Consider the following 11,262-nt stretch of genomic DNA (forward strand, 5'->3'; position numbering starts at 1 on the left):
TTTTTCTTTTGAAAGGGGAAACAAATATACATGAGACAAATGCAAGAGCACAGAGAAACACTAGAGAACTTCATCTAGAATTGGTCGGTGACAAAGTCACCTATGTTAGAGTATATTGACTTAGGAGTCAAGTGAAGGCACTTGATCATAGGACATACTCATCGTTTAAGCTCAAAATGGGGTTACCATTTTTCGTTTAAGTATCTTGATGTATTCTCATCTTGTTGAGTTGCTTTGACCCAAGACTTGGGGTAAAGCTTCTCTAAGATGGAATAACATACCTTGGGTGGTGGTGTTGATCTTGATCATGTAGTTGAACTTGTGTGGGTTGCTCAAGGTTGATGTAGCTCATCAAGAGTTGGGAGCACCACTTGGAATTAGAGTTCATCTACCTACATGGGTTAGTTTTGCAAGGAAGAACACTTGTGTATCCAAAATGATAATCATGAAACTTGATATAGAATTTGTCAAAGGATATATTTGAAGGGTTTCATGCTTCCTTGTTTTCAACCACCGTATTGTAGAGACTTGGTAATGTAGAGATTGCTCAAGATGTGAGTAAGTTGCAATCTCATAGATTTTAGATTCATCCAAGTACCTACAAGGGTTAGATAACATGCAAGGGTGCAAATATATCCAAGACATATGATTATTATCATAAGAGAAATATCAAGGATTAGTCAAAGGCTCATGCCTTGCATGTATCCAAATGGAGTTCCTACTCCAAGTTTGAAGCATCAATGATATTCAATTCACCTCTCAACCGGCAAAATACTTTCTCATCAAGCGGTTTGGTGAATATATCCGCCAATTGCTTATCGGTACGAACATGCTTAAGATCAATATCACCTTTAGCAACGTGGTCTCGAATGAAATGATGATGAACCTCAATATGCTTAGTTCGAGAATGTTGCACGGGATTGTGAGCAATCTTAATAGCACTTCCATTCTCACAAAGCAATGGAACATGTTTCACATATATCCCATAATCTTTAGGAGTTTGGGTCATCCAAAGTTATTGAGCACAACATGAACCAGCGGCAATGTATTCCGCTTTGGCGGTGGATAAGGATACCGAGTTTTGTTTCTTGGAGGACCAAGACGCAAGAGATCTACCAAGAAATTTACAAGTACCCGAAGTGGACTTTCTATCAACCTTGTCTCCGGCATAGTCCGAATCATAGTAGCCAACAAGATCAAAAGAAGACCTCTTAGGATACCAAATGCCAAAATTTGGTGTATGTATTAAGTATCTCACTATCCTTTTCACAGCCTTAAGATGTCATTCTTTAGGGGCCTCTTGATATCGTGCACACATGCACACACTTAGCATTATATCGGGACGGGAGGCACATAGATATAACAATGAACCAATCATAGAGCGGTAAACTTTTTGATCAACCGGTTCACCATCTTTAGTCAAATCAAGATGTCCACTAGTAGGCATGGGTGTATTCATACCTTTGCATTCTTGCATATTGAACTTCTTGAATAAGTCCTTGGTGTACTTTGTTTGAGAGACAAAGGTACCTTCCTTAGTTTGCTTGATTTGCAAACCAAGAAAGAATTTGAGTTCACTCATCGTAGACATCTCAAACTTCTCCGACATTAGATTTCCAAACTTCACACTAAAATGAGGGTTAGTCGAACCAAATATGATATCATCAACATAAATTTGGCGCACAAATAATTCTCCATTAACCCTTTTAGTGAAAAGAGTAGAATCATTTTTTCCAATCTCAAACCCTTTTTCAATAGGGAACTTGGTCAAGCATTTATACCACGCTCTAGGAGCTTGTTTAAGACCATAAAGAGCTTTGTGGAGTTTGTAAACATGATTTGGTTTCTTAGGATTAACAAAGCCGGGAGGTTGTTTAACATAAACTTCCTCCTCAATTTCACCATTTAGAAAAGCACTTTTAATGTCCATTTGGTACAAGGTAATATCATGGTGATTAGCATAGGCAAGTAAGATGCAGATGGACTCAAGCCTAGCAACGGGGGCATATGTCTCACCATAGTCCATACCTTCGACTTGAGTGTAGCCTTGGGCGATGAGACGTGCTTTGTTGCAAACGACTTGTCCATCTTCATCTTGCTTGTTGTGAAACACCCATTTGGTACCGATGATGTTGTGGTTGTTATCGGGCTTCTCGACCAATGTCCACACTTGGTTTCTCTCAAAGTTGTGTAGCTCTTCATGCATGGCATTTATCCAATCCGGATCTTCCAATGCTTCTTCAACCTTCATGGGTTCAATGCTAGAGATGAATGAATAATGTTCACAAAAATTAGCCAAACGAGATTTAGAGTGAGTGATTCTCCCGGTTTGGATATCATTGTAGATTTGCTCGACGGGATGGTCTCTGGCGACTCTCGCTCGAACTCGTGAGAGCTTTTGTTTTGGTCGGGGTGGAACATCTTCTTCATCATCTTGTTCTTCTTCTTGGCCTTCTTCATTGTTGACATTGTCGTTCTCTTGTCGTGGTGGAGAAGGAGGTTGATGAGGTTCCTCTTGGTGTACTTCCTCGTTTTCTTCATCTTGGTATGTCCCACTTGTGGATGCTTCCATATCAATTCTTGGTTCACCTTGTCGTGAGGTAGAAGCTTCCACTCGGACGGACGAGGTACTCTCCTTCACCTCCGTTGGACTGATCTTGCCAATAGACAAGTCTTGGATTTCTTCCGAAGGATCTTTATCTCCTACATCAATTGGCAATTGCTCTACTTGCGAGCCGTTAGATTCATCAAACTTCACATCTACCGTCTCTTCAACCTTTCGGGTGAAATTGTTGTAGACACGGTAAGTGTGAGAGTTTGAGCCATAACCAAGTAGGAAACCTTCATGAGATTTAGAAGCAAATTTAGAATGACGATGCTTATCGAGAATGTAGCACTTTGAGCCGAATACTCGAAAGTATCCAACTTTGGGTTTATTACCGGTGAGGAGCTCGTATGCCGTCTTGCCGAGTAGCTTGTGAAGATACAAGCGATTTGTTGCATGACAAGCTGTCAAAAACGCTTCCGCCCAAAAGTGTTTTGGAGTCTTGTACTCATCAAGCATCGTTCTTGCCATCTCAATAAGAGTCCGGTCCTTCCTCTCAACAACTCCATTTTGTTGAGGCGTGTACGTGGCCGAGACCTCGTGTGAAATCCCTTCTTCGTCAAGAAAGTATGCACATTTGCGTTCTTGAACTCCGTTCCGTTGTCGCTGCGAACCTTCTTGATCTTCACTTCAAATTGATTTTGGGCCTTCCTAGCGAAGTTTTTGAAGATCTTTTGGACCTGCGATTTATCATCAAGAAAGAACACCCACGTAAATTTTGAAAAATAATCGACTATAACTAGACCAAATGAGTTTCCACCGAGACTTTTGTAGGCATTGGGACCAAAGAGATCCATATGAAGTAGCTCAAGCGGTCTTCTCATGGTCATGATGTTCTTCACGGGGTGGCTTCCTCCAACTTGTTTTCCTTCTTGACAAGCACTACAAAGTCTATCCTTGTCAAATATAACATCTTTTACTCCAAGGATATGATCACCTTTAATAAGCTTATCAAGATTTCGCATGCCCACATGACCTAACCTTCTATGCCACAACCAGCCTTTAGAGGATTTAGAAATTAAGCAAGTTCTAGGTTGAGCCTTTTTAGTGAAATCAACAATATATAGATCACCTCTACGTATACCGGTAAACACCATTTTATGATTATCTTTATGAAACACTTGGCAATCTACTTCAGTAAACAGAACATTGAAGCCAAAGTCAGCAAGTCTAGATACAGAAAGTAAATTATAGCCAAGAGATTCAACGAGCATGACATTTTGTATGGAGCTATCATGTGAGATGGCCACCTTACCAAGGCCAACCACCTTACCCTTTGAATTATCACCAAAGGTGACATACTTTCGAGGGCCGTCGTTTTCAGCAAGCTCACGAAACATATCCTTGTCTCCGGTCATGTGATCGGTACATCCACTATCAAGAACCCATTCCTTTCCTCCAGCCATGTAGCCGCGAAGATTTGCCATAAGACCAAAGTGTCTCATAGACTCATTGAGATCAAAGTCACTATCATCGTCCTCATCATAGTATCCATGTTCAACATCATCATATGATGGATTAATTCCTAGAGAGAGTGATTCATTAGATAAATGATCATTACAATAGTCATCTTTATGAAATCTAATGGCTTCGGAGATGATATTGGTAATGATTCCTACAGCTCCTTTGGCACGCATGAGGTCACGAAGCTCAAATAGACAATCATCAAATTTAGGATCACTAGTACTCATTTTATTCAAGGCACTTGACTTATGAAGAATCTCATCTAGATTTTGCAAGGAATAGTTTGGAAATCTTTCCTCAAGAAATCTCCATATGGTGTAGGCACAATCAAGAGCAGCCAAGTTAGCAATCAAGTTTCTAGGTAATCCTAGTGATAAGATTGATAGTTCTAAGATTACGGATCATGTCAATAGATTCATCAAGGGTAGGATGCAAGGGGTCAACAAGGCGAGCACAAGGGGTGGTATGTACTTGCTCAAATGATATTCATTGAAAATCTCAAGCATCTCATTTTTTCACTCATGAAAGAACTCTCCATCAAGTATAGGCACTCTATGTCTAAGACTCCCCAACGTAGACTCATACATCTTCCTCCAATGGTGATTAAACCAAAGCAATGGCGACCAATGCTCTGATACCAATTGAAAGGATCGAGAAGAGGTGTCTAGAGGGGGCTGAATAGACTCTTAGCAAGAAAAGTAGCAGTTTTTAAATTCTTCAAGTTGAGGTGGAGTTCAAGCACAAGTTTAAACATTCACAATACATATCAAGCAAGCATGACAAGAGTATATGAGCAGCAGAAAGTAAAGCATGCAATTTGCAAGAATGTAAAGGGATGGGATTGGAGTGTGCAAACGCAATTGGAGACACGGAGATTTTTTATCCGTGGTTTCGATAGGTGGTGCTATCATACATCCACGTTGATGGAGACTTCAACCCACGAAGGATAACGGCTGCGCGAGTCCACGGAGGGCTCCACCCACGAAGGATCCACGAAGAAGCAACCTTGTCTATCCCACCATGGCCATCGCCCACGAAGGACTTGCCTCACTAGGGTAGATCTTGACGAAGTAGGCGATCTCCTTGCCCGTACAAACTCCTTGGTTCAACTCCACAATCTTGACGGAGGCTCCCAAGTGATACCTAACCAATATAGGAGACACCACCCTCCAAAAGGTAATAGATGGTGTGTTGATGATGAACTCCTTGCTCTTGTGCTTCAAATGATAGTCTCCCCAACACTCAACTCTCTCACACAGATTTGGATTTGGTGCAAAGATGATTTGAGTGGAAAGCAACTTGGGGAAGGCTAGAGATCAAGATTCATGTGGTTGGAATGGAATATCTTGGTATCAACACATGAGTAGGTGGTTCTCTCTTAGAAAATGTATGTAGGAAGTGTAGGCTTGTTCTGATGGCTTTCTCCACCAATGAAGAGTGGGTGGAGGGGTATATATAGCCTCCACACAAAATCTAACCGTTACACACAATTTACCAAACTGGGTGGGACCGAATCAGAAAACTCAGTCAGACCGATTTAGTTCATAATCTGACCGTTAGGCATTTCGGTGGGACCGATGTGCTAGGGTTAGGGTAAAACCTCATCTCGGTTTGACCAATTACACAAACTCGGTGGGACCGATTTGGGTAATAAGCGAAACAGAGAGTTGGTCAAGCAAACTCGGTGGGACCGATTGCATATCTCGGTGAGACCAAAATTATTGCAATAGGCAACAGAGAGTTTGCAAGCCCATCTTGGTGAGACCGAGATCCCATCGGTGAGACCGAATTGATTAGGGTTTCGGCAGTGGCTATGTCAAATGAACTCGGTGGCGCCAGATAGATCAAATCGGTGGGGCCGAGTTTGACTTTTGGTTTAGGACATATGTGGATATGAGAAAGTGGTTGAGCGCTTTGGAGCATATCACTAAGCACTTTGAGCAAGCAAGCCATTAAGCAACACCTCATCCTCTTTTAATAGTATTGGCTTTCCTATGGACTCAATGTGATCTTGGATCACTAAAATAGAAAATGTAGAGTCCTGAGCTTTGAGCTTGAGCCAATCCTTTGTCCTTAGCATCTAGAAGGGGTTCCACATCCTCTTGTCCATGCCACTCCACTATTGAACTTATCTGAAACATACTAGATAGAAGTATTAGTCCAACAAGAGATATGTTGACATTAATTACCAAAATCACCCAGGGAGCACTTGTGCTTTCACCCCGTCATAATTATAGTGAAGGGCGTGCCTCCCCTCCGAGCCGCAGGCACGGGCGATTGTCCCCATCCCCGGGTCATGAATACGTCGCCGGAGAGGACGGCCTCTACCTCCACCTGCACGGCTAGGCCGCAACAGCTGTCGTGCTGTAGCCACAGCTCTACGGGTCCCCACGCCAGCAGTTCCTCAGCCAACGTGTGCAGGAGCCGGATCCAAGTGCACGGCGGCATCGTCAGCCACATCATGAATTCGCGGGCTGTGCCGACGGCATGGGCCCGTGGGTGGAGTGGTCGGACGATCGTTGCTTGCTTCCCTCCGTGGCCTCGTCCTCCGCAGTGCCCGCGACCACTCCCGTGGGAAGGGCCCTGTGTGCGGACGATCGGGCCGGCATGAACTACCGGTGGCGCGTGCTCACGTCGGAGAGGGGCGGCCGTAGGCGTTGCGGCAACCCGACAAGGGCGGCCGCGGCCCCTCCCTTTCTCGGCCACGGAGAACCTCCTGATCAGCGCCATGGACGCTGCTGCAAGAATGCGGGGCGAGGAGGCAAGAAGACGAAGATGGGCTAGGGGGCTCCGCCCTCCTCGCCCATTTATAGGCGGAAGAAGGCTAACTAGCGCCCCTCCATGTTCTGAGTAATGATGTCCCCGCTGCATGCACCAGGCTGCTTGCTGAGGCAACATGGGGAAGCGGAGGCGTACGCGTCCCGCCAAGCGCCACACGTCGGCCTGGCCCGCAGGCAGTTGGGGCCCACGGCGCTTCGCCCTTGCCCCTTGGCTTCGCCTTGAAGCCATCCCGAGCGCGCCTTGGGCCCGGGGGCTACTGTCGGTGTTCTGGGAACCAGGGTACCTAGAGTTGCCTGCCTGCGGCACACGGCGTGGCTCCCTCGACGGCCTGGTACAACCCATTTGCAAGACTACCAAGACAAGGCCCTCGCGAGGGCCCCGGCCTCGTGAGGGCCCCGGCCTCGCGAGGCGGACGACACCAAGACCTTCCGAGGGGACGGCCTCCCGAGGAGCGGAGATTTCTATGCAGGTACCTAGCCTCACGAGGTTGCGATGACGTGAGCCATGACGACCAAGGCCAGGCGGGCGCAGAGGAGGCGGTTTCCTCTTTGGTGCTAAGGAGGCAAGGACAGGTGTGGGTTCCCGAGGAATCTCCCAAAGGTTTCCATTCCGGTGATATAAGACCAAGAACACGGGCTCGGCAGGACGGATGTCATCGCCGAGCCCACAGCTGCGTCACGACCAGAAGCTTTGCAGGCGAAGACCACCTTTCGTCGGGATTAGATGTACTACTTGTCCCCTTCCAAAATTGGCTATTGTGGAATCCCTTCCCGCCTAAGTTTCAAGGGAAGAGGACCAAGGCCACTATAAATATAGGTTAGCCACCACCGAAGAAGAGGTCGACTCATTCTCACTCCCCGAGCCCTCACGAGGTAGCGCATCCACTGTACTAGTTCATGCTCAAACCTCCTCGTGAGGCCAATCCACCACAAAGTAGGAGTAGGGTTTTACACCGCAAGGTGGCCCGAACCTAGGTAAACTGCCCATGTCCATCTTCTTCCCCGCTCGAGCGTGTATGTGGCGAGGCTAGGCTGTAGGGCAACGCGCTTGAGAGTTGAGAGGTTGAGATCTTCACACACGCCCCAGAGTTCGAACCTTCTTGGGTCTGCGGAGCCCTGAATCCGACAGCCACCACTGCCCCAAGCTACGTGTTGCTCATCCTCGGCAACATTACCTCCACCTACTACTAACAAGAAGTAGATTTCTTGTGATTTGTGTTTCTCCTGAAGCATATCTTTTGCTTCCAGAGGAGGCATTTGGCCTCTGTTTTTCTAGCCACCGTTCATTCCATTCACCGATATTTTGATGTATAATGACTATGGAGTCATGCATAATTAAACACATCTTTCCCAGTCTGAAGTTGGCCTTGTGAAGCACTACTTCGACTTTGTAACCAGGCTTTACTTCCTTTTCTCGATCTGTTATTTAGTGTAATATCTTCTTGTGAGATCATCTGTTTTTTAATTGATGGAGGTGACTGGTTTTCATTATTTGAAATAATAAATGCTTTGTTTGCACTCTACTCTATGAAAGGGCTCGTGCTTTGTTCTCTAACAGTTGACCCAATTGCGAGTATTGTAGTATTTTGTTTCCAGCGAGGAACTCATTAATATACATGTGAGAAGTGACTTGATAGTTTCTCTCATGAAAATATTATCGGACTAACAGGTTTGATGGTGTCATATTTTAGTATGTTATTCGTTAACCAGAGATAAATATATGTGATGTACATGCGTAGTTTGATAAGAGTTATTTTGCATGAATAAAGGGAAAATATTTGGTCTGATAAACACCCTCAAATGTGTAATATCAGATCAGTCACTAAGTGCGGCAATTTGGCTCCGTGGATCTAGGGCGCCTAGAACTTTATTGAAAAGGATATTTAAAAATTCCAAGACAATTGATATTTCCCTCCGGTATAGTTGTTCTCCACAAATATGTAAAATTCCATTAAATACTACTTCCTCCGTCCAAGAATACTTATCTTAGAAATGAATAAAATTGATGTATCTATAACTAAAACAAGTCTACATACAACCATTCACACGACAAGTATTTTCGGATGGAGGGAGTATATGATGATGTGCAGGCTATGAAAGAAATCAAATAATTAAGCCTCAAAACAACAATATTTCCTGACTAGATCTGGTTGGCTACTCCGGAGGCCAGGGTAGAGCAGAGTGAATCTGCGGCGACATGGTTGATGGATTTGGACGAGGCGCGACAATAAGAAGACACAACTTAACTACTATGTTGTGAATCAAAAGGTTTTGTGATGACAAAAGGGATTAAGTTGTTGAGTCGGGTGCTGATAGGAGGGGATTGTGAGGGTGTCCGTTTACAGCGAGACAATTGTCCCTCGGGTTGTGAGATTATTTGGAACGCATGGGTATTGTACTAGTAAAAAATAAATATATATAAAAGTAAAACACGTCTAAATACACCTATTTCTTCAACAAGTATTTCCGAATATATACTTCCGCGCCTGCTATTCAATTTTAGTCGTACAAGTTACAAACACTGACATCTTGCTCGTACAAGAAACTAATTAACCTCGTTTCGTTTTACAGTACATTTGTCTAACAATCCATACTGCCGCGACACCGCGTGTGTCGACAGCGTGACACGTCTCTTCGTCGATCGTCAAAGAATCACCGACGAGCTCGGCCACGCGCTCTGCCTGCCTCTCCGCCTCCTCCAAGCGGGTCCGGTGCCACGCAACACTAGCAGCTGCGTGCGGCGGCGAGCCCCCGCGCGAGCTCCTGGACGCGGCCCTGGTACGCGCGCGCGAGCTCGAGGGCCTCGCACTCGGCCTCGCCGAGCTGCGCGCACAGCCGCTCCTCGGCCTCCTCCGCGGCCTCGGCGCGCAGCCGCGCGGCCTCGAGCTCCGCCCGCAGCAGCGCCACCTCCCGCTCCAGCTCGGCGTTCCGGCGCCGCAGCAGCAGCGCCTCCGTCTCCGCCTCGCCCTCCGCCGGCGCCGCCCCGGCCTTCCTGCCGCCCTTCCAGCCCGAGGCCGGGGCCGCGGCGGCGATGGAGATGGACGGCGCCATGGACGGAGATCGAAGAACGGGGAGCTCGGGAGAGATGATCGAATCGGATCGAGTGCTCGAGCGGCTGTTATGATTAGCTGGAGGTGCTGGGATTGCTTTGATGGGGTGACGACTGGGGGCTCAAGGTTTATTTATGGGCAGGGGTGAGGGCCGGGAAGGCGTCCAGGTTCGCTGTATCTGGACGTGCGGACGGGAAGCGGCGACGGGTAAGCCAGCCGTGACCGGTGGTGGTTCTGGCTCGTCGAAAATATCGACGAAATGGGTTGAGGTGAAGGCTGTGGACGAGGCGGGTCGACGCGGCCAGACTCGGCGACTCGTTGGGTTTCCTTTGGTCGAAAGAAGAGGCGAATCGAGGGAAAATGCTACGGTGAACCCGAGCTCTCAAGTTAACAATAAATTCCGAAGAAATATTACTTACTCCGTTTTGAATTACTTGCAAAAGAAATTGATAAAAAATGATGTATCTAAAACTGAAAATATGTTTATGTACATCCATTTCCGCGACAAATAATTCGGGACAGAAAGAGTAGTACGAGGGAGTAGTACGTCCTTCGTCCTGGATTGTTTGTTTTAAATTTGTCCAGATACGAAACATTGACAACTAATTTAGGACGAAGGTGATAAAAGATTTCAAAAATACATCTGATTTACTTTTAGGATACATTGTTGTTTTTCTACACTCATGCAAATTTTCACGATGAAATCACATTTGTGAAGGTGTAGCCGGATTTTGGACTTTCGCATGAGATAAGGAACGAAGGTACTCCCTCCATTTCGAATTACTTGTCGCATGTATGGATGTATCTAAATGTATTTTAGTTATAGATACATCCATTTCTACGACGAGTAATTTGGAACAGAGGGAGTAGATAGGAGGGACCTCGGCTGCACCTTCAAGGAGTAAAAAAAACAACGCCAAAGGGCCTCGTGCCGCCGGGCCGAACAAGTCGACCTAGGTTTCTCCCCGTCTTAAGCAACCTCAGTAGCACCCACCTGTCTCCAAAACTGACGATAGACATCCGCCTACGAGAGGGAGAGAGAGAGAGAGAGACGAAGGGGTGAGACTGAACCTCATATCTGAAGTTAGAGCATCTCCAACAGGCGCGCTAAACAAGCGCCGCGCCGCAAATTTAGCCAGTTTAGCGCGCGCGCAACCCGGCGGGTGGCTCCAGCGGGCGCGCAATAACCGCGCGCGCGGTATAAGGAGTTGGGTGTTGGGGATCGTAGCAGAATTTTAAAATTTCCTACGCATCACCAAGATCCATCTATGGAGTATACTAGCAACGAGGGGAACGAAGTGCATCTACATACCCTTGTAGATCGCGAGCGGAAGCGTTCCAATGAACGGGGTTGATGGAGTCG

The 11,262-nt window shown here is 46.3% G+C and overlaps 1 protein-coding gene across 1 annotated transcript; it reads right to left on the reverse strand.

Annotated features, from left to right (window-relative positions):
• Positions 1–9,297: 9,297 nt before the first annotated feature.
• Positions 9,298–10,023, reverse strand: LOC123141067 (protein RESPONSE TO LOW SULFUR 1). Its single transcript, XM_044560302.1, has one exon. It carries the CDS (start codon positions 9,898–9,900, stop codon positions 9,574–9,576), a length of 327 nt encoding a protein of 108 aa, XP_044416237.1. The 5' UTR covers positions 9,901–10,023; the 3' UTR covers positions 9,298–9,573.
• Between the last annotated feature and the right edge of the window lie 1,239 nt (positions 10,024–11,262).

Source organism: Triticum aestivum, chromosome 6D (genome assembly GCF_018294505.1).
Source record: "Triticum aestivum cultivar Chinese Spring chromosome 6D, IWGSC CS RefSeq v2.1, whole genome shotgun sequence".
NCBI classification, from domain to species: Eukaryota; Viridiplantae; Streptophyta; class Magnoliopsida; order Poales; family Poaceae; genus Triticum; species Triticum aestivum.